This window comes from Dipodomys merriami, unplaced genomic scaffold, assembly GCF_024711535.1.
Source record: "Dipodomys merriami isolate MVZ:Mamm:240054 unplaced genomic scaffold, mDipMer1.0.p SCAF_128, whole genome shotgun sequence".
Lineage (NCBI taxonomy): Eukaryota > Metazoa > Chordata > Mammalia > Rodentia > Heteromyidae > Dipodomys > Dipodomys merriami.
The window spans coordinates 1,634,793-1,657,867 of NW_027202582.1; the positions used below are offsets into that span (position 1 = coordinate 1,634,793).

General features: G+C 45.9%; 1 protein-coding gene and 2 pseudogenes across 2 annotated transcripts in view; all 3 read right to left on the reverse strand.

The window, feature by feature from the left end:
• LOC138824207 (membrane-anchored junction protein-like) overlaps positions 1-20,550 on the reverse strand; it is a 43,086-nt gene extending 22,536 nt beyond the window's left edge. For both annotated transcript variants that reach the window (XM_070017868.1, XM_070017867.1), the window contains exons 1-3: positions 20,402-20,550; positions 12,278-12,395; positions 6,880-6,925 (exon numbers count right to left, since the gene is read on the reverse strand). In XM_070017868.1, the coding sequence (XP_069873969.1) occupies positions 6,880-6,925; positions 12,278-12,378 (147 nt within the window). In that variant the 5' untranslated portion in view covers positions 12,379-12,395; positions 20,402-20,550. The remainder of the gene's footprint in view (positions 1-6,879; positions 6,926-12,277; positions 12,396-20,401) is intronic.
• Positions 9,032-9,466, reverse strand: LOC138824206 (large ribosomal subunit protein eL34-like; annotated as a pseudogene).
• Positions 9,517-9,900, reverse strand: LOC138824190 (large ribosomal subunit protein eL31-like; annotated as a pseudogene).
• Positions 20,551-23,075: the final 2,525 nt, after the last annotated feature.

Genomic DNA, 23,075 nt, shown 5'->3' on the forward strand with positions numbered 1-23,075 from the left:
GAGCCACCTTCCCAGCCCCTGTTTGGGTTTTTTTTTAACTGTATTTTTTTTGTCTTTTCTTTTTTGGTACTGGGGATCGAACCCAGGACGTTGCACTTGCTAGGCAAGCGCTTTGCCACTGAGCTACATCCCAGCCCTCATACTGGTCTTGAACCACAATCCCAAGTAAATGGGTCTATAGGTCTGGACTACCACTCCCAGCTAATTTTTAGTTTCTTTGTAAGCCTCCATAACTGTTTTCCAGAGTGACTACACTTATTTACCTTCCTACTAATTGTGCATAAGAGTTCCTTTAGCTCTATTTCCTCAACCAGCGTTTGTTTTTCTTGTTTTCTGATTAGGATGAAAGTGTGTCGCTTTTACTTACATTTCCTTATGGCTAAGGATGTTGAAAATTTCTTCACGTTATTTATTTGCCATTTGTACTTTTTTTGGAGAACTGTCTGTTCAGTTTGCCAATTTATTAACTGGATTATTTGTTCTCTTCGTGTTTTTCTTTTTAGCTCTTTGCGTTTTCTGTATATTAATCACCTGTCCAATGAATAGCATATAAAGATTTTTCTCCCATTATGTGGGTTGTCTTCATTCTGGTAATTGTTTCCTTTGCTGTGCAAAAGCTTTTTAATTTGTTGCAACTCCATTTGTCAATTCTTGCTCTTATTTCCTGAGCAACTGGAGTCCTATTCAGAAAATCCTTGTTTATGCCTGTGCCTTCCAGTGTTTTCCCATAGTTAGGGAAAATTTCAGGCCTTACATCAAGATCTTTGATCTATTTTTAATTAATTTTTATGCAGGGTATTGCAAATCTAGGTCTTGTCTTCTCCATGTAAATGTCCAGTTTTCTCAACACCATTTGTTGAAGAGGCTGTCTTTTAGCCAATGTACATTTTTGGCTTCTTTGTTATCTGTGTGGGTTTATTTCTGGGTCTTCTATTCCACTAGTCTAGGTGTCTGTTTTATATGATGTTTTGTTACTATGATTCTTTAGTATAAAGTCAGTATTTAAGTAGGTATTGTGGTATTGTGATAACTTCAGCATTAACTTTTTTTTTTTTTGATCCGGTCATGGGGCCTGAACTCTGGGCCTGGGCACTATCCCTTAGCTCTTCAGCTCAAGGCTAGCGCTCTACCACTTGAGCCACAGTGCCACTTCTGGCTTTTTTTCTTTTTGCTTATGTGGTGCTGGGGAATCGAACCCAGGGCCTCATGCATGCAAGGCAAGCGCTCTATCACTGAGCCACCTTCCCAGCTCCAGCATTGACTTTTTTTGTGTGTGCCAGTCTTAGGGTCTGAACTCCTCTTAGGGCCCTAGTGCTGTCTCTGAGCTTTTGTGATCAAGGCTAGCACTCTACCACTCGAACTGCAGCCCCACTTTCAGCTTGTTGGTGACATGGACTTTCTTACTCAGCTGGCTTTGAACTACAATCATCAGATCTCAATCTCTTGAAAAGCTAGGATTACAGATGTGAACACTGAAGTCTGGCAACCCTGACATGTGTATGTATGGGGGGGGGGGTAATGTTGTGTGTGTGTGTGTGAGAGAGAGAGAGATAGTACTGAGGCTTGAACTCAGAGCCAGGGCACTGTCCTTTACCTTTTATACTCAAGGCTATAACTCTACAACTTGAACCACAGCTCCAATTCTGGCTTTTTTTTTATTGTTAATTGGAGAAAAGAGTCTCCTGCCCAGGTGGGCTTTGAACTTAGTCCTCAGATCTCAGCCTACTGAGTAGCTAGGATTAGAAGCATTGATCTTGCCCAGAATTTTTTAGTTATTCACTATATATATATATATATATATATATATATATATATATATATATATATATATATATGTCAGTCCTGGGGCTTGAACTCAGGGCCTACACACTGTCTCTGAGTTTCTTTTTATTAATTAATTAATTAATTAATTATTATTTTTTGTCAGTCCTGGGGCTTGAACTCTGGGCCTGGGCGCTGTCCCTCAGCTCGTCAGCTCAAATGAGAGCTCTACCACTTGAGCCACAGCGTCACTTCCGGTTTTCTGGTGGTTTATTGGAGATAAGAGTTTCATGGACTTTCCTGCCCTGGCTGGCTTTGAACCTCGATCCTCAGATCTCAGGTTCTTCAGTAGCTAGGATTACAGGCCTGAGCCACCAGTGCCCGCTCCTGATTTTCTTTTGCTAAAGGCTAGCATTCACTCTACCACTTGAGTCACAGTGCCATTTCTGGCTTTTTCTGTTTATACAGTACTAAGGAATTGAACCCAGGGCTTCATGCATGCTAGGCAAGCATTCTATCAATAAGCCACATTCCCAGCCCCCCATATTAAAATTTTAATTATATTTTTTCTATTTCTGTGAACATTAGGATTGCATTGAATCTGTACATTGCTTTCAGTAGCATATCCATGTGAAAATATTAATTCTGCTGATCCATGAGCATGGGTTGTCTTTCCATCTTTTAGTGTCTTCTTAAACGCTTTTTTGTTTTTTTGTTTTTTGTTTTTTGCTTATGTGGTACTGAGGAATTGAACCCAGGGGCCTCATGCTTGCCAGGCAAGCGCTCTACCACTGAGCCACCTTTCCAGCCCCTATAGTTTTCATTGTAGAGGTTTTTCTTAGTTTATTCCTAGAGATTTTTTTTAATGGTACTGTTTTCTAATTTATTTCTCAACCTAGTCATTGTTGGTATCTTTATTTATTTATTATTTTCTTTTTTTGGGGTCCGGTCGTGGGGCCTGAACTCTGCGTCTGGGCGCTGTCCCTCAGCTCTTCAGCTCAAGGCTATCACTCTACCACTTGAGCCACAGTGCCAATTCCGGCTTTTTTATTTTTGCTTATGTGGTGCTGAGGAATTGAACCCAGGGCCTCATGCATGCAAGGCAAGCGCTCTACCACTGAGCCACCTTCCCTGCCCCTCATTGTTGGTATCTTTAAAGAGCTTGTATCCTGAGACTTTCTTTCAGAAGTGTTTATCAGATTTATGAGTTTTGATGAAGGCTGGCACGATGGCTTAGTGGTTGAGTGCTTGCATTGCATGCATGAAGCCCTGGGTTCAATTCCTCAGTACCACATAAACAGAAAGTGCTGGAAGTGGTGCTGTGGCTAAAGTGGTAGAGCTCTAGCCTTGAGCACAGAGAGGCCCAGGCCCCAGGACTGATTAAAAAAAAATCTTGATGAAATTTTAGCATCCTTTAAGTATAGGAACGTATCACTAGAGCTCACATTCCTCTCTCTGTCTCTGTCTCTGTCTGTCTCTCTCTCCTCAATCATGGGGATTGAACTCTGGGCCTGGGCGCTGTCCCTGAGCTCTTCAGCTCAAGGTTAGCACTCTACCACTTGAGCCATAGCACCACTGCCATTTTTCTGGTAGTTAATTGGAAATAAGAGTTATCATGGGGGGCTGGGAAGATGGCTCAGTGGTAGAGCGCTTGCCTTGCATGCCTGAGGCCCTGGGTTCCATTCCTCAGCACCACATAAGCAAAATGAAAAAAGTCGGAAGTGGCGCTGTGGCTCAAGTGGTAGAACACTAGCCTTGAGCTGAAGAGCTGAGGGACAGCGCCCAGGCCCAGAGTTCAGACCCCACGACCGAGCCCCCCCCCCAAAAAAAAGAGTTATCATGGACTTTCCTGCCTGGGCTGGCTTTAAACTGCAATCTTCAGATCTCAGCCTCCTGAGTAGCTAGGATTACAGGTGTGAGCCACTGGCGCCCAGCTCAGCCTTTTTTTTTTTTTTTTGCCAGTCATGCCTCACATTCTTAATCATTACACTAGACTGCTTTTTTGTTGTTGCTGTAGTTGTTGTTTTGGTTGTGGGGCTTGAACTCTGGCTTGGGCGCTATCCCTGTGCTCTTCAGCTCAAGGTGAGTGAGTGCTCTATTGCTTGAGGCATAGTACCACTTCTGGTTTTCTAGTGGTTTATTGGAGATAAGAATCTCAAGGAGGGGCTGGAAGGTGGCTCAGTGGTAGAGCCTTTGCCTTGCATGCATGAGGCCCTGGGTTGGATTCCTCAGCACCACATAAGCAAAAAGAAAAAAGCCGGAAGTGGCACTGTGGCTCAAATGGTAGAGCGCTAGTCTTGAGCTGAAAAGCTGAGGGACAGCGCCCAGGCCCAGAGTTCAGGCCCCACGACCGGAACAAAAAAAAAAAAAAAAAAGAATCTCAAGGACTTTTCTGCCTGGGCTGGCTCTCAGATCTCAGTCTCCTGAGTAGCTAGGATTACAGGTGTGAGCCACCAGCGCCTGGCTAGACTGCTTTTTTTTTTTTTTTGGGTCCCGTCATGGGGCCTGAATTCTGGGCCTGGGCGCTGTCCCTTAACTCATGGCTAGCACTCTACAGCCACAGCGCCATTTCCTGCTTTTTTCTTTTTGCTTATGTGGTGCTGAGGAATTGAACCCAGGGCCTCATGCATGCAAGGCAAGTGCTCTACCACTGAGCCACCTTCCCAGCCCTAGACTGCTTCTTGATTACCCTCCCTCCCTCCCTCCTTCCCTTCCTTCCCTTTGTGCCAGTCCTGAGCTTGAACTTAGGACCTGGGTGCTGTCCCTGAGCTATTTGGTTTTTTTTGGGGGGGGTCTGGTAGTGGGGCCTGAACTCTGGGCCTGGGCGCTGTCCCTCAGCTCTTCAGCTCAAGGCTAGCGTTCTACCACTTGAGCCACAGCACCACTTCTTTTTTTCTTTTTGCTTATGTGATGCTGGGGAATAGAACCCAGGGCCTCTTGCATGCAAGGCAAGCGCTCTACCACTAAGCCACCTTCCCAGCCCCTGAGCTTTTTTGCTTCTACCACTTGAGCCATTGCTCCACTTTGTATTTAACTGGAGAAGAGCCTCATGGGCTTTTATGCCCAGACTAGCTTCGAACCATGATCTTCAGATCTCAGCCTCCTGAGTAGTGAGGATTATAGGAATGAGCCACTAGTGCCCTGCTTGTTTCTTTTTTCCTAACTTATAATACTTTTTTTTTCCAGTCCTGGGGCTTGAACTCAGGGCTTGGGCACTGTCCCTGAGATATTGCTCAAGGCCAGCACTCTACTGCTTGAGCCACAGCACCACTTCTGACTTTTTCTGTTTAAGTGATGCTGAGGGATTGAACCCAGGGCTTCATGAATGCTAGGGAAGCGCTCTAACACTAAGCCACATTTGCAGGCCCTACAATCTGTTTTTGTTTTTGCTTTAGCAGTACTAGGATTTAAACTTAAGGCTGTGCTCTTCTTGGTTTGTTGACTGGTGCTTACCACTTGAACCATGCCTTTAGCCAGTTATTTTGGAAACAGAGTCTCCTTGACTTTTCTGCCCAGCCTGTCTTCTAGCCACACTTCTCCAGATCCCAACGTCCTGAATAGCTCATAATCTGTTTTGCTGGGATCCCAATATAAGCAAAAAACCACAAATATCAATTTACTTTCTCTTAAAGAATGAAAGAGAATAACCTCTGCCCCCAATTTAATGAAAATAAATGAAAGAGAATGTATAAAAGGTACTTTGCAGGCAGGTATAGTGACACATATTTATAATGCCATCACTCAGGAAGCTGCATCAGGAGAATCACGATTTTGAGGCCAGCTTGAACTCCACAGTGAGACTCTGTCCAAAAGTAAATCACTTTGCAAATTTTAATATGATATACAAGTGTACACAAATGCTCTCTAGCTATCATATATAGTGTGAAGGCATTACACAAATCCAGCTCTTGCCACAGTCTTGAAAACAAGCATGGCTTACTAACCCCACTAAACAGCTGAGGGAAGAGACTCAGAAAGGGGGCAGGTAACATCACACTGACATGGTTCACACTGTAAGCCAGGCACCGGGCTTCATGCCTGTAAACCTAGCTATTTAGACAGCTGCAAATGGGAGGACGGTGGTTCAAAATTCATGCAGGCAGAAAAGTTCACGAGCCCCCCTTTCAATGCATAGCAGGGCACTGTGGTGCACACCTGTCATCATATGCTACATCTTAAGCTCTCATTTCACAGATGAAGTGACTGAGACCCACATTGCCCAATGAATTGCCAAGGGTCACACAGCTCATTATGGTGTAGCTATTTCAGGACTGAGATCCAGGGCCAGCACCTAGAACTCTAACTGCTTACCCAATGTTTTCTCCAATTTACAAACTGTCTACCTAACCCTGTCCTCTTTCTATTGGGAGAGCTTAAAGCTAGATTTGGACAGGCAAAAGTTGGAAATGAAGTAGGAATAAAGCAATTACAAGTGTTTCCAATTAAAATGAAGACACAACAGCCTTATCTGTGTATTTACAGTTGAATTTCCTGAACATCAAGTACCAGGCAATGGCTAGGATGGTGAGCTTGCCCAGAGCTCTGAGAGGAACAGTCCTCCGGAAACTTCCTCTGTGCCAGCTGCCACAAGAGATTGCTGCTGTCTGGGAATACTGGTGGAGTCTTTCAGCCTTAAAGGTAACACTTCAACCAGAATTGAGAAAAGCTACTGGCTTTACATATATCCAGAAAGGTGGCAGTGAGAAGCCAAGTTACCAGGTAGAGGTTGAGCTGTAATAATAAAGTCTGGGTATGGAGTCATCCTTGGTGTAAAGAATAATTTTCCTGAGGCTGGGTAGGTGGCTCAGTGGTAGAATGCTTGCCTTCCATGCATGAGGCCCTGGGTTTGATTCCTCAACACCACATAAATAGAAAAAACCAGAAGTGGCATTGTGGCTCAAATGGCAGAGCACTAGCCTTGAGCTGAAGAGCTGAGGGACAGTGCCCAGCCCAGAGTTCAAGCCCTAAGACTGACCCAAAAAAAGGAGGAGGAGGAGGTGGAGGAGGTGGAGGAGGAGGAGGAGGAGGAGGAGGAGGAGGAGGAGGAGGAGGAGGAGGAGGAGGAGGAGGAGGAGGAGGAGGATAATTTTCCCATAGGTTGAATGCTTCTTTCCCTACCTCCAGCTCCTGGATGATGACTTCCTTCTTTTCTATTTCTTCTCCTCTAGAAGGTAAACAGATAAGACAAATAAGATCATAAGGAAAGCTCTGTTGAGAATCTTCCCTAGTAGAGCTGAAGAAAGACATAATGTGACTTAGTGGTAGAGTGGAATATGATTTAGTGGTAGAGTGCTCACCTCACATGCATGAAGCCCTGAGTTTGATTCCTCAGTACCACTCACACAAAAAAAAGCCAGAAGTGGTTCTGTGGCTCAAGTGGCAGAGTGCTAGCCTTGAGCAAAAGAAGCTCAGGGACTGTGCCCAGGTCCAGAGTTCAAGCCCCAGGACTGGAAAAAAAGAAAGAAAGAAAGAAAGAAAGACAACAGTTGGGTGGCTAATTTAGGGCTCTTGGGGAGAAGGGATCACCTTGGTGGTGTGGTCTGAGCATCAGTACAAGATTATCCCAAAATGTCTTCCCCACCAACCCAAGTCTTGAGATTCCACTGGGAAGGCTAACCATTTATTAGACCAGTTGCAATCCCAGAGTGAGTCTGAGCATCAGTACAAGATTATCCCAAAATGTCTTCCCCACCAACCCAAGTCTTGAGATTCCACTGGGAAGGCTAACCATTTATTAGACCAGTTGCAATCCCAGAGTGATCTGGAGATTCATAGAGATACTCAAGACACTTTCAAGTAATCTCCAAAGCATACTAGGAGGAATATAAAATGATGCAGCTGCTATAGAAAGCAGTTTGCCAGTTCCTCAAGAAGTTAACAGAATCCACATGATTGAGCTGTCCTACTCCTAGGAATATATATAGTTGTTGTTGTTGGTTGTGGGGCTTGAACTCTGAGCCTGGGCACTGTCCCTCAGCTTTTCATCTCAAGGCTAGAGCTCTACCACTTGAGCCACAGTGTCACTTCCGATTTTCTGAGTGGTTTATTGGAGATAAGAGACTCATGGACTTTCATGCCCCGGCTGGCTTTCAACCGCAATCATCAGATCTCAGCCTCCAGAGGAACTAGGATTACAGGCATGAGCCACTGGCACCAGGCTTTGAACACAAGCTTATTAACTTCGTTGTTTTGTTTGCAGTGTTGAATACCATGCCAGGCCTTGCACCTGCCAGAAAAGTGTCTCTACCTGAGCTACCTGCCCAGCTAATTAAAGATTTCTTTAATTTCTTTTTTTTTCTTTTAGTCCGGTCGTGGGGCCTGAACTCTGGGCCTGGGCACTGTCCCTCAGCTCTTCAGCTCAAGGCTAGCACTCTACCACTTTAGCCACAGCGCCACTTCCGGCTTTTTTTTTCCTGCTTATGTGGTGCTGAGGAATCGAACCCAGGACCTCATGCATGCAAGGCAAGCACTCTACCATTGAGCCACCTTCCCAGCCCGATTTCTTTAATTTTTTTCAGCAATACTTTATAGTTCCTAGGGTGTAAGTCTCTTACTTTCTTGTTTAAATTTACTTTTCAGCATAAAGCTTTCTTTCCATCTATGGCCTTCTCTACTGGTTAAATTTACTGTTAAATATTTTATTATTTATTTATTTATTTTTGGTCTGTCATGGGGCCTGAACTCTGGGCCTGGGCGCTGTCCCTCAGCTCTTCAGCTCAAGGCTAGAGCTCTATCACCTGAATCGCAGTGCCACTTCCAGTTTTCTGGTAATGAATTTGAGATAAAAGTCTCAGAGACTTTCTTGCCCGGTTGGCTTTGAACCATAATCCTCAGATCTCAGCCTCCTGAGTAGCTAGGATTACAGGCGTGAGCCACTGGCACCCAGCCTCCAGCTAGAATTCTAATATGTTGAATACAAGTAGTCGAAGTAGACTTTCTAGATATTCTTTTTTTCTGTCTGTTTCTCTTTGTTTCCTCTCTGTCTCTGTCTCTATTTCTCTCTCTCTGATTTTAGATATAGTCTTGCTGGCCTCAAATTCATAATCCTCCTCCCTTAGCTTCGTGAGTGCTGTGAGTATAGGTATGTACCACCTTGTCTGACCCTGATCTTGTTCTTGATCTTAGGGGAGAATCTTTAAGTCTTCCGTCACAGGATGTCCACTGTAGGTCCTTTTATAGGTTTTTGTGAGGAAGTTTCCTTCTATGACTAGTTCAAGTGTTTTCTTTCTTTCTCTTTTTTTTTTTTTTTTTACAAAACAATACTCTGATATTTTATTACTCAAAGCCTTTTTATTTATCAAAAAGATTCTTTCTTTGCTAGCAGTTTAGAGACCTCTGGAATCCTAGGCCCACACAGCTTCCTGTTTTTATTTAGCTTTCTGACTCTGTGCTTGTGCCTTCAGCACAAGGAAAGCATGCTTGATCCTGTCCCGGACACATTTGGCACACATGGAACCACCATAGGCTCTGCTGACATGTTTTTTTTGTTTTAGACAATCGCATGAGGACGAATCCCCCGGAGCCAGCCTGGACATACACCACATGCAGATTTTGGTGCTTTTCTGACCTTTTTGGTGTAAAGGTAAACAATTCTATTGCCAGGGGTTCGGGACAGCCTGGTTTTGTTAGAGGCTGTGTTGTAGGAAAGCCTACGGCGGTATGTCAATTGCTGGACCATTTTGATGGCCTCTAGACACCGTCCCCCGAAGAGCGTGTTTTCTTTCTTTCTTTTTTTTTTAAAGCAATTTTATAGCTTTATTTGACACTAATTCTCATCCACATTGACTGTAGATTTTTGAATGTGGTAACAGGGACATAGGTTACCCGAGTATAGAGCTTGTTTGGGGAGTCTTCATTCTCATTCCGTTTTCTAGATAGCCGCACACGGATCCGGTAGGGACATTCCTTATTCCTTTGGCCCAGACAGCTTTGTTGAGCCTGGTATCGATGCGCACATCTGGAGTCCCCATCTCCTTCATGGCAAACTTCGGATCTCTTTGAGTGCACGAGGAGCATGCTTCTTAAAGCCCACTCCATGGATGCACTTGTGAATGTTGATGGTGTATTCACGGGTCACCACCTCGTTGATGGCAGAACGGCCCTTTTTCTTCTCACCGCCCTTCTTTGCGGGAGCCATTCTGCCGGGCCCAAGTTGGAAAAGTCTTTCTTTCTTTTTATTGATTAAAGTTTGTTGGATGCTGGGTGCCAGTGGCTCATGCCTGTAATCCTAGTCAGGAGGCTGAGATCTGATGATCACAGTTTAAAGCCAGCCTGGGCAGGAAAGTCTGTGAAACTTTTTTTTTTTTTTTTTGGATGGTCGTGGGGCCTGAACTTTGGCCTGGGCACTGCCCCTCAGCTCTTCAACTCAAGGCTAGTGCTCTACCACTTGAGCCACAGTGCCACATCCAGCCTTTTCTGCTTATATGGTGCTGAGGAATCCAACCCAGGGTCTCATGCATGCAAGGCAAGCACTCTACTACTTGGCTACCTTCCCAGCTCTGTCAGACTCTTAATCTCCAGTTAACTACTGAATTTTTTTTTTTCTTGCCATTTGTGGGGCCTGAACTCTGGGCCTGGGTGCTGTCCCTCAGCTCTTCAGCTCAAGAATATCGCTCTACCACTTTGAGCCATAGCGCCACTTCTGGCTTTTTCTGCTTATGTGGTACTGAGGAATCGAACTCAGTGCCTCATGCATGCAAGGCAAGCACTCTATCACTGAGCCACTTTCCAAGTCCCTGAAAAAAAATTTTTTAAGGCACCAGGCACCAGTAGTTCACACCTGTAATCCTAGCTATTCAGGAGGCTGAGATCTGAGGATCACAGTTTGAAACTAGCCCAAACAGGAAAGTCCATGAGACTCTTATCTCTAATTAACCAATGCAGTAGAGTTGAGCTAATCAATGTAGTAGAGAGCTAGCCTTGAGTGCAAAAGCTCAGGGACAGCACCCAGGCTCAGAGTTCAAACCCCACAACTGATTTAAAAAAAAAAAGTGTGTTCCGCCAGGCTCTGGTGGCTCACGCCTGTAATCCTAGCTACTCAGGAGGCTGAGATCTGAGGATCGCGGTTCAAAGCCAACCCGGGCAGGAGAGGCCGTGAGACTCCTATCTCCAATAAACCACCAGAAAACCAGAAGTGGCGCTGTAGCTCAAGTGGTAGAGCGCTCGCCTTGAGTGGAAGAGCTGAGGGACAGTGCCCAGGCCCAGAGTTCAAGCCCCAGGACCGACCCCCCCCCCAAAAAAAAAAAAAGTGTGTTGGATTTGGTGACATAATTCTTCTGCACTAATTGCAACAATCAGGCAGGTTTCTTTCTATGAATGTATTCATTAAATGCCTGGATTATATGATACTGTCTTGTTTACTGGCTTTTCACATTGTTGTTGGTCCGGGGGGTTAAACTCAGGGCCTGGGTGCTGTCACTGAGGTTTTGTGCTCAAAGGTAACACTCTACCACCTTGAGCCACAGCTCCACTTCTGATTTTTTAGGTAGTTAATTAGAGATGAGAGTCTCATAGGCTTTCCTACCAGGGCTGGCTTTGAACCACAATTTTCATATCTCAGCCTTCAGAGGAAGGATTACAGATACAATCTACCAGCACTTGGCTTTATGGCTTTTTTGGTTGGTTGTAGAGCCTGAACTCAGAGTTTGGGTGGAAAGTCTATGGCACTCTTTTTTTTTTCAGTCATTGGGCTTGAACTCTGGGCCTGAGCACTATCCCTCAGCTCTTCAGCTCAAGGTGAGCACTCTACCACTTGGGCTACAGCACCACTTCCCATTTTCTGATGGTTTACTGGAGATAAGTTTCACGCCTGGGCTGGCTTTGAACTGCGATCCTCAGATCTCAGCCTCCTGAGTAGCTAGGATTACAGGCATGAGCCACCGGTGCCCAGCATCTATGACACTCTTATCTCCAATAAACTACTCAGAAAAATCCAGAAGGGTTTCTGTGGCTCAAGTAGTAGAGCTCTAGCCGGGACACTGGTGGCTCATGCCTGTAATCCTAGCTACTCAGGAGGCTGAGATCTGAGGATCACGGTTCAAAGCCAGCCCCAGCCCGGGCAGGAAAGTCCATGAAACTCTTATCGCCAATAAACCACCAGAAAACCAGTGGTAGAGCGCTAGCCTTGAACTGAAGAGTGCAGGGACAGCGCTCAGGCCCAGAGTTCAAGCCCCACGACCGACAAAAAAAAAAAAAAGTCTACAGTAGCCATTACCGTGGATTGAACAAAGGCAGAGCAAGGTTGAGCTGGGGGTGTGCACTAGCATGAATTATTGTAATTTTTGTTGTTGTTGTTGGTCGTGGGGCCTGAACTCTAGGCCTGGGTGCTGTCCCTCAACTCTTCAGATCAAGGCTGGCGTTCTACCACTTGAGCCACAGTGCCACTTCCGGCTTTTTCTGCTTATGTGATGCTGAGGAATCAAACCCAAGGCCTCATGCATGCAAGACAAGCACTCTACCACTGAGCCACCTTCCCAGCCCCACTAGCATGAATTATATAGATGAATTTGAAAATTACCTGATACTGTTGCCATATCTGATTTTGAATTTATACACATTGGATCCTGCATGAAAAAACCTTGTCTCTGGAAACGGGTAGGTAAAGGGTTTCAAAGTCATTGTTTCGCAGTAGTATCCTAAAGAAAGTAGAAATGTTAGAGTATTACTCAAAAGCTAAAAATGGCATCTTTTATACAGGAAAGAGCATACCCAAACTATAACATGTATTCAAGGGGAAAATGTCTAACAGCACCATTGCCCACATAGCAGGCTCACTTCTGCTATAGTTACATACACCATTCTCCTATCTGCATGGGAAAGAAACATGTTGGCACCATCTCTGTGACTTTGTAAAAATCACTTCTCTTCCAGGAGACTAATGTCTCTAACACCTGCCCTGAGGTTACAACTCACAGGTTTTGCTTATAATAAAAAGATTCTCCCAAATATCTCTTCAGGCTATTTTCCTTTTACATCCCACTTTCCCTGGAACCTAAGAAGCTCAAGTTAAGTAATGAGATAATCCAAAGGCTGCACCATTAAGAGGCACAATTACAAAGACCTCTGCTATTAATTTTTAATGAAATTAAGGGAAACCGGAAGTGGCATTGTTGCTGAAGTGGTAGAGCACTCACCTTGAGTAAAATAGCTCAAGGATAGTGCCCAGGCCCACAGTTCAAGCACCATGAAAAATACAATAAAATAAAAAGGTCACACCTGTAATCCTAGCTACTCAGGAGGCTGAGACCTGAGGACTGGGGTTCAAAACCAGCCCAGGCAGGGATGTCCATGAGACTCTTATCTCCAATTAATCACCAGAAAGCTAAAAGTGGTGCTGTGGCTCAAGTGGTAGAGTGCTCACCTTGAACTGAAGAGCTGAGGGACAGCGCCCACCCAAGCCCAGAGTTCAAGCCCCATGATGGACCAAAATAAATCAATAAATAAAAATAAAAACTACTTTGGGCTGGGAAGGTGGCTCAGTGGTAGAAAGCTTGCCTTGCATGCCTGAGGCCCTGGGTTCGATTCCTCAGCACCACATAAGCAAAAAGAAAAAAGCCGGAAGTGGCGCTGTGGCTCAAGTGGTAGAGCACTAGCCTTGAGCTGAAGAGCTGAGGGACAGCGCCCAGGCTCAGAGTTCAGGCCCCACGACCGGACCCAAAAAATAAAAAATAAAAATAAAAATAAAAATAAATAAAAATAAAAACTACTTTGTAAGTAGTAAAATGTCATATCCACATAAAAGACAATTTTCATTATCCTTTCCTCTATATTGTCTTTTTTTTTGGGGGGGGGGTCTAGTCGTGGGGCGCTGTCCCTCAGCTCTTCAGCTCAAGGCTAGCACTCTACCAGTTGAGCCACAGTGCCACTTCTGGCTTTTTTCTTTTTGTTTATGTGGTGCTGAGGAATCGAACCCAGGGCCTCATGCATGCAAGGCAAGCACTCTACAACTGAGCCACCTTCCCAGCCCTTAATGCCACTTCTTTTTAGCAAGGATCATAAGAGTTTGGTGGGATCAGAAGAATTATGGGCCCAAAGAATGGAGTTTTTCCCAATTTCCCATGTTCACGTCTAGGCCTGTCAGGAAGGAGAGCCCACTGTCAGATCCTGCTGCTTGGGATTAGAATGAGAGGAGACTGAGCCAGAGCCCACAGGACTATTTAGACTACAATTGCATCAAAAGGCAAACAAAAACACAAAAATGGTGCCAACTACAAAGTCACCAGAGGTGAAATTCTGTTTATAGCCTGAGAGAGAAAAAAACAAACAAACACACAAATACCCCTTACTTAAGGCATAGCAGAAACCCAGGCTAGATGTAATGGGTGTCAGATGACTTTTCTTAGCCAGGGAGCTCACCTGGTGATACTTAAGTTGCTGTTACAAAAATTTCACTCTGTTACTCAAAAGTTTCTTGAAAGATGTAGTTACTTGCCCACAGACTGTGGTATTGGGGCATCTGAGCAAATAAATGAAGGTCATTTGCTAAAAATGACTATCCAGAGAGAAGACTTCATGTGCTGCACCACAGCTGGCCCAAAGAAGCAAAAACAACCCTCTTCTAGCTGGGGCTTATGCTTGTTAATTGCTGGCTACTGGCTTCAGAAACAAGTACCACACACTAATTACCTCATTTGAAAATAAAGATTAGACAGCACAATCCAAAACAACTACTGAGTAGTAGTAATTCAAAGATTCACAGGGTTATTTTTCAACATTGACTACAGTATCCATGGTGACAGTGTGTCCCAGTAACTATTATTAAATTGATGGACCTTGTAGAAAAAGGTCAGACTTTCAACTCATTTCTAGGTGACCACATCATGATGGCTTAAGAACAAAGGAGTGAAAAAATTCAGGCAGTATGGGACAGTGAAAAAGACATAAGATTTAAAATCGAAAGACCATGGCCAAGTTCTACTTCTACCTCTTATTAGTCAGCTGACCCTAAGTAAGTCATTAGTCTCTGGATTTCTCATTTTCTGCATCTACAATGGCAATTCTACCAATTATAGGTATTGTGGGATTAAATTATATGTGTGTGTGTGTGTGTGTGTGTGTGTGTGTGTGTGTGTGTGTGTGTGTGTGTGTGTGTATGTGTGTGTATGTGTATGCTGCCATTTCATAAACTTCAAAATACTTTATTTTTGTTTGCTGGTCCTAGTGCTTGATCTCTGGGCCTGAGCACTGTCCTTGGGCTTCTTTTGCCCAAGGCTAGTGCTATACCAATTGAGCCACAGCCCCACTCCTGACTTTTTCTGAGTTTATTGGACTAAAAAAAAAAAAAGCCGGGCGACTGTGGCTCACACCTTTAATCCTAGCTACTCAGGAGGCTGATATCTGAGGATCACGGTTCAAAGCCAGCCGGGGCAAGAAAGTCCTTGAGCCTCTTATCTCCAATAAACCACTAGGAAACCAGAAGTGGCACTGTAGCTCAAGCGGTAGAATGCTCGCCTTGAGCTGAAGAGCGCAGGGACAGTGTCCAGGCCCAGAGTTCAAGCCCCATGACTGACCAAAAAAAAAAAAACCCTCAGGACTGGGAAGGTGGCTCAGTGGTAGAGCACTTGCCTTTCATGCCTGAGGCCCTGGGTTCAATTCCTCAGCACCACATAAGCAAAAAGAATAAAAGCCGGAAGTGGCGCTGTGGCTCAAGTGGTAGAGCGCTAGCCTTGAGCTGAAGAGCTGAGGGACAGCGCCCAGGCCCAGAGTTCAGGCTCCATAACCGGACCCCAAAAAAACAACAACAACAACTCATGGACTTTCTTGCCCAGGCTGGCTTCGAATCACAATCCTCAGATCTGAGTAGCCAGAATACAGGTGCCAGGCAGTATTAGGGTTTTGATCTCAGGGTCATACCTCTGCCACAGAAACTTTCTAGTTATTTTTGAGAAAAGGTCTCCATTCTTGCCCAGGGGTGTCCCTGGGCACTATCCACATTTGTCAGGTTTCCCTGTAGTTACAATAGCAGGTGTGCCTCTGCATAGAGCAATTTGTTAAGTCTTACAAGCTTTTTCTGCAAGAGCTGGCCTTGAACCATAATCCCAACAATCTCAGAATCCCAAGCAGGTAATATTTTAGGCATGCAACACCAGCACCTGACTTAAGCTGTATACTTTTTTTTTTTTTTTTTTTTTTTTGCCGGTTGTGGGGCCTGAACTCTGGGCCTGGGCGCTGTCCCTCAGCTCTTCAGCTCAAGGCTAGCGCTCTACCACTTGAGCCACAGTGCCACTTCTGGCTTTTTCTGCTTATGTGGTGCTGAGGAATTGAACCCAGGGCCTCATGCATGCAAGGCAAGCGCTCTACCACTGAGCCACCTTCCCAGCCCAAGCTGTATACTTTTATAGAAACATCAGGAAGGCAGATCAGTGGTAGAGTGCTTGCCTGCATGCATGAGGCCCTGAGTTTGATTCCTCAGCATGACATAAGCAGAAAAAGCCAGAAGTGGCACTGTGGCTCAAGTAGTAGATCACTCACTTCAGCTGGCCTTGAGCTGAAGAGCTGAGGGACAAAACCCAGGCCCAGAGTTCAGGCCCCACGACCAACAAAAAAAGAAAAAAGAAAAAAAAGAAACATCAGCTGTTATGACACACTTGAAGAATTTTTCTTTTAATGTTTTATAGGAAAAGCAAACTTAAAAGAGCAAAACTGCTTAGCTTTAATCTAAATGCAAAATCTGACAAATCGCAGCCAAGAACCATTTCCTGAAATGCTCAAGTATTAGATTCAAAAGACATAAAGGGATTGAGATTAGAAAAAATTTCCAAAGTTGTTATATACAAACCATTGGGTCAGCACAGAGAACCTGAGCAGGGCTGAATGCTCTATAAGGATGATATGGACTATTGCAGTAGAAAATGGTAATAAGAGTCAGGCGACAGTGGCTCACACTTGTAATCTTAGCTACTCAGGAGGCTAAGATCTGAGGATCACAGTTCAAAGCCAGCCCAGGCAGGAAAGTCCCCATGAGACTCTTCTCTCCAATTAAATAAACAGAAGTAGACCTGTGGCTCAAGTGGTATTTCAGCTCAAGGCTAGCGCTCTACCACTTGAGCCACAGCACCACTTCTGGCTTTTTTTCTTTTTGCTTATGTGGTACTGAGGAATTGAACTCAGGGCCTCATGCATGCAAGGCAAGCATTCTACCACTGAGCCACCTTCCCAGCCCCGGTCTGGGAAGACTAGTGGTCTACTAGTCTTGAGCAAAAGAGCTCAGGGACAGTGCCCAGGCCCTGAGTTCAAGCCCCAAAACTGACAAAAAACAAAAAAATGCCTAAAATGTTTAAGAACAAAAGAGCTTCTGTAAATGTTTATTCAAACCACATTTACTGGGCTGGGAAGGGATGAGAATGTGGCTTAGTGGTAGAGTGCTTGCCTAACATGCATGAAGCCCTGGGTTCCATTCCTCAGTCCCACATAAGCAGAAAAAGCCAGAAGTGGCACTGTAGCTCAAGTGGTAGAGCACTAGCCTTGAGCTGAAGAGCTGAGGGACAGTGCCCTGCATGCAAGGCAAGCACTCTACCATTGAGCCACCTTCACAACCCCCTAAGTTAATTTCTGCACTTCTAAGTGCATCTTCCTTTTCCACTTTAAAAGCTAATAAAATGCTAGCCATTCTAAAAGCTATTAAAAAAAAACTATTTTTGGACAATAGATCCAGGATTGTGTTTCTTACTCTGGAAAAGCAATGAATGATTCCTTATTTCACCACTCTGCTGAACAGTTGTGGCTTGCTACATGAAGATCCACCTGTCTATTAGCATTCACACCACATAATTTTATTGCAACACTCAAAATTGTACCAATATCAAAAACCCCTCAAAATATTTGAATGTAAAACTGCAAGCAATAAGTGACATTTTATTTTTTGTTACACTATTGGATGAGCTGCTCTGAAGCAGTATATGTAGGGAAGATTAAAAGGGGGGCCAGATGTCAGGTGGCGGCTCACACCTGTAATCCCAACTACTCAGGAGGCTGAGGATTGTGGTTTGAAGCCAGCCCAGGCAGAAAGTCTGTGTGGCTTTTGTTTTTGGTAGGTTCTGGGGTGTGAACTCAGGGCCTGGGTGCTGTCCCTACCCTCTTTGTGCTCAAGGCTAGCAATTTACCACTTGAACCACAACACCACTTCCAGCTTTTTTCTGAAACAAGAGTTTCATTGACTTTCCTGTCTGGGCTGTCTTTGAACCATGACTCTCAGATCTCAGCCTCCTGAGTAGGTAGTATTACAGTTATGAGCCACTGATACTCATAGCAGTGGCATGAGTCAGTGGTGCCCAGCTACTGTGAGACTTTTATCTCCAATCAACCACCAAAAAGCCACAAGTGGCTCAAGTGATAAAGCACGAGTACTGAGTGAAAAAGCTCAGGAACAGTACCCAGGCCCTGAGTTCAAGCCCCATGACCAGCACATACACATACACAAGGATAGTGGAAGGCATAAGCATCAGTGGTTTCAGATTGGTAAATGGAGGAAAGGATATTCTCCACTAAAGAGAAAGGAAGCATCTTTTACATTGCCAAACTAAACTGTCTCTGAGCTACACATCTTGAGGGTTAGTGTCACAAGATAAAATATGAAAAGAAAGCTTGCAAAATATACAGCTTTGTTCTTGGGTTCTACCACCTGATCCACAACTCTAACTTTTTTTGCTGGTTAACTGGAGATGAAAGCCTTAAGGACTTTCCTGCCTGGGCTGGCTTCCAACTACAATCCTCAAATCTCAGCCTCCCAAGTAGCTAGGATTACAGTTATGAGTCACTGACCCTTGACATTTTGGAGTGTCCATAAGATACCATAGACAGGGGCTGAGAAGGTGGCTCAGTGGTAGAGCGCTTGCCTTGCATGAGGCCCTGGGTTCGATTCCTCAGCACTACATAAGCAAAAAAAAAAAAAAAGCCGCAAGTGGTGCTGTGGCTCAAGTGGTAGAGCGCTAGCCTTGAGCTGAAGAGCTGAGGAACAGCGCCCAGGCTCAGAGTTCCGGCCCCACGACCAGACCCAAAAAAAAAAGATACCATAGACAGATAGGCACGGATGGTTCAAGCCTATAATCCTAGTTACTCAGGGGGCTGGGAAGGTGGCTCAGTGGTAGAACGCTTGCCTAGCATGCATAAGGCCCTGGGTTCGATTCCTCAGCACCACGTAAGTGAAATGAAAAAAGCCGGAAGTGGCGCTGTGGCTCAAGTGGTAGAGTGCTAGCCTTGAGCTGAAGAGCTGAGGGAAAAACGCCCAGGCCCAGAGTTCAGGCCCCATGACCGGACCCCCCCCCCAAAAAAAAAATCCTAGTTATTCAGGAGGCTGAGATCTCTGAGACTCTTTATCTCCAGTTAATCACAGGAAAAGCCAGACGTGCTCAAGTGACCAGGCCCAGCGTTCAAAGCCCAAGACGGGCAAAGTATAAAAAATAAAAAAAGAGGGGCTGGGAAGGTGGCTCAGTGGTAGAGCGCTTGCCTTGCATGCTCAAGGCCCTGGGTTCGATTCCTCAGCACCACATAAGCAAAAAGAAAAAAAAAGAAAAAAATAAAAAAAGAACCGGGCACTGGTGGCTCACACCTGTAATCCTAGCTACTCTGGAGGCTGAGATCTGAGGATCGCGGTTCAATGCAAGCCTGGGCAGGAAAGTCTGTGAGACTCTTATCTCCAATAATCTACCAGAAATCCAGAAGTAGCACTGTGGCTCAAGTGGTAGAGCACTAGCCTTGAGCTTAAGAGCTGAGGGACAGTGCCCAGGCCCAGAGTTCAAGCCCCACAACCGACAATAAAATAAAATACCACAGATTGTTGGATATTGTGCTGCATTTACTACCTGCAGGTGTGCACATGTCTTCAACTAGAATTCACAAAAGCCAAGATGTTTGGCAAGGATACCTGCCAGCATCTTTCTGTCCTGCTTTTTGTGCACCAAGATTCAATCAAGTGCCTGGGAAATTGAACAAGGATCTCACTGTCATGACTCAAATCGTTACTTCTAAGGTGAAATCAGGTTGTGAGGGAGCAGCGACTCATTCAATAATTCAAATCATTGGGACATGATGGGACAAGAAACAATTCAATGGAAGAATTCTTGTTTTCATGATGACTACTAAGCCTGAGTTATAGGACGGCAATTGGCCAGGAGGAGCACTTTGATTTGGGGGAAGTTTCTGTGCAGAGGGTGGGGTGAGGGCGCCTTGGGAGGCTGGATGGGTGCCACAGGCAGCATGACTGCGCTGGGTGTGGTGGACACAAGAAGACAAGTTGACCAGAAGACAGGTTTCTAAGCATCTCTGTGATGGCCACTCGCCAGAGGCAGGAGGTCTGAGATACCGGCTGCCACTTCCCTCCCTGGGGCCACCAGCTCTCTAAGGCATGCATGCTCTAAGTCTGCAACCTGAAGACTGAACAGCCCCCCCCTCCCCCTCCCCCTCTCCCCCCACCTTAGGCCCTGCAGTGCCACCTCATGACCTGGCCTCGGATGTACTGGGCAAACCCGAAGCCAGGGGTGAGGAAGGGACCTCTGGGGACGAGGGGACCCTGCTGCTGTGCGAGAACAGAGTGGGAACTAGAAGTTTCTCTCAGGAAAGGACCTCCGAGGCCGCCCCCCCCCCCCCCCCCCGCGTCCCTCCCCGGCAGCCCGGGCCGCAAGGGCCGCACAGGCCCGGCCGTTACCTCAGCCCCAGGAGCTCCCAGGCCCAGCCAGGTTCTTTCTTACAGCCGAACTTAGGGGTCCTCCACACCTCAGAAAAGGGGCCAAAGAGGAAGGTCCCACTTAAAAAATACAACAACAATTCTTTGAAAACAGCGGGCGCAGACGTCGAGTGAACTTCTATGGCCTCGTGCCACAGAGGTCCTTCTGCGCAAGCGCATCAGCAGTGTATCCCGCGCATGCTCCAACCCTCCCCTCCCCGCCCCCGCCACTTCCCGGCTCCGGAAGCCTGGCTGAGGTCTGCCCTCTTTTCCCCAGGAGGATGCTTCTGGGCCCACCTGCGTGACCCCCGAACGGGCCCACCCCCGTACCCCACCACCCACCTTCCCGTAGCTCCAGGATTCATCCACTGCGTGCACCTGATACGTGTTGCGGCGCATGTTGTCTTCAACAACTGAGAGCCCTTACTGTGTGACATGCATTGGGCAAACTTCTTCAATCCTCACTGCCAGGCCCTCAGGTATTTTATGTATGTATGTACGTATGTATGTATGTATCTATCTATCTATCTATTTTTGTGCTGGTACTGGTGCTTGGACTCAGGGTCTGGGCATTCTCATTTGACTTTTTTGCTCAAGGCTGGTTGGTGTCCTGCCACTGAATCACACCTCTCTTTTAGCTTTTTGCTGGTTAATTGGAGATGAAAGTCTCATAGATTTTCCTGCCTGGGCTGGCTTCAAACAATGATCTTGAATAGCTAGGATTAGAGAGGTGAACCACAAGCACCAATTTTACAAACAGGAAATGGGAGTGACAGGTGAACATGGGTCTGTATGATTGCAAAGGCCAAGCAGCTGCCCTTCCACTTCCTGTCGGTCAGGTTCTGACTGTGTTGTGAATTGTTAAGTAATTGCCCTCCACCTCTGCTAGATAGTGCTGGGTGTGCTGGGTTGGTGATGATGGATCTGCCCACTTGAGAGATGCCTACCGCCTCACATTTAGTCCTATGGTCCTCTGGCATTCTCCAGCCTCCATCTTCCCTGTTCACCAGCAGTTCCTCCTGCAGAGACTGCCTCCCCCATACCACTTTAAATCTTTCTCCTTGTATCCAGGTAAACTGCTCATAGGCTGAGTGAGTCAGGACAACCAAGTACCCACTGGCAGGTGGTAATGTTCAAAGGCTTGAGAAAGCAAGGCAGGAAAAAAAAGTGAGTTAGGGGAAGCTGGAGTGGAAGTTGAATCTCCAGAAGGCCCATGCTCCATCCGAAGATGGCACCTGCAATCCATCCAGTCACCCACTGAAGGCCTGTGGGGGAAATGTAGTTTGGTCATAACAGATCTGATTTTTGGGGGGTAGGGGGAGTCAGTCATGGGATTGGAACTCAGGGCCTGGACACTTGCAGTCCCTGAACTTTTTTCCTCAAGGCTAGTGCTCTACCACTTTGAGTCACAGGTCCACTTCTGGTTTTCTGGTGGTTAATTGTAAATAAGAATCTCATGGAGGGGCTGGGAAGGTGGCTTAGTGGTAGAGTGCTTGCCTTGTATGCATGAGGCCCTGTTCGATTCCTCAGCACCACATAAGCAAAAAGAAAAAAGCCGGAAGTGGAGCTGTTGCTCAAGTGGTAGAGCGCTAGCCTTGAGCTGAAGAGCTGAGGGACAGTGCCCAGGCCCAGAGTTCAGGCCCCATGACCGGACCCAAAAAACAAAACAAAACAAAAGAATCTCATGAACCTGGGCTGGGAAGGTGGCTCAGTGGTAAAGTGCTTGCCTTGCATGCTTAAGGCCCTGGGTTCAATTCCTGAGCACCCATAACCAAAAAAAAAAAAGCCGGAAGTGGCACTGTGGCTCAAGTGGTAGAGCTCTAGCCTTGAGCTGAAGAGCTGAGGGGCAGCGTCCAGGCTCAGAGTTCAGGCCCACGACCAGACCCAAAATAAAACAAAAAAAGAATCTCATGGACTTTCCTGCCCAGATGGCTTCGAACTGTGATCCTCAGATCTTAGCATCTTAAATGGGATTATAGGGGTAAGCCACCAGTGCCTGGCTCAGATCTGATGTGTGTGTGTGTGTGTGTGTGTGTGTGTGTGCGTGCTCTCACACACACACACACACACACACACATGCGCCAGTCCTAGGGCTTGAACTAAGGGCCTGAGTACTGTCCTTGAGCCTTTTTCCTCAATTTTTATACTCTACCACTTGAGCCATGCCTTTATTTCCAGCTTTTTGGGTGGTTAATTGAAGATAAGAGTCTCACAGACTTTCCTGGCCATGCTGGCTTTGAACTTTGTCAGACCTCAGCCTCCTGAGTATTAGGATTATAGATATAAGCCACCTGTCCCCAGCAGATCTGACTTTTCCCCCCTATTCTAGGGTTTGAACCCAGGGCCTTGCCAATACTAGGCAAGCACTCTATCACTAAACTGCAACCCCAGCCCCAGATCTAATTTTCCAATAGTAGCTGAAGACCTAATTATTGTGGGAAACATCTCAATTGAAAAATGTGACAGTGTACACTGTAGTGGGAGGTAACCAGGTATAAGCAGATTCAGCCCTTGGACTTGATCTTGCCTGGCACAAAGCTGGCCACATTGATAGGAGCTGGGTCCCAGTGCTGACAGTGTTTTGTTTTTTTTTTTTTCCTTTCTTTTTGTTGTTGTTGTTGGTTGTGGGACTTAAACTCTGGGCCTGGGCATTATC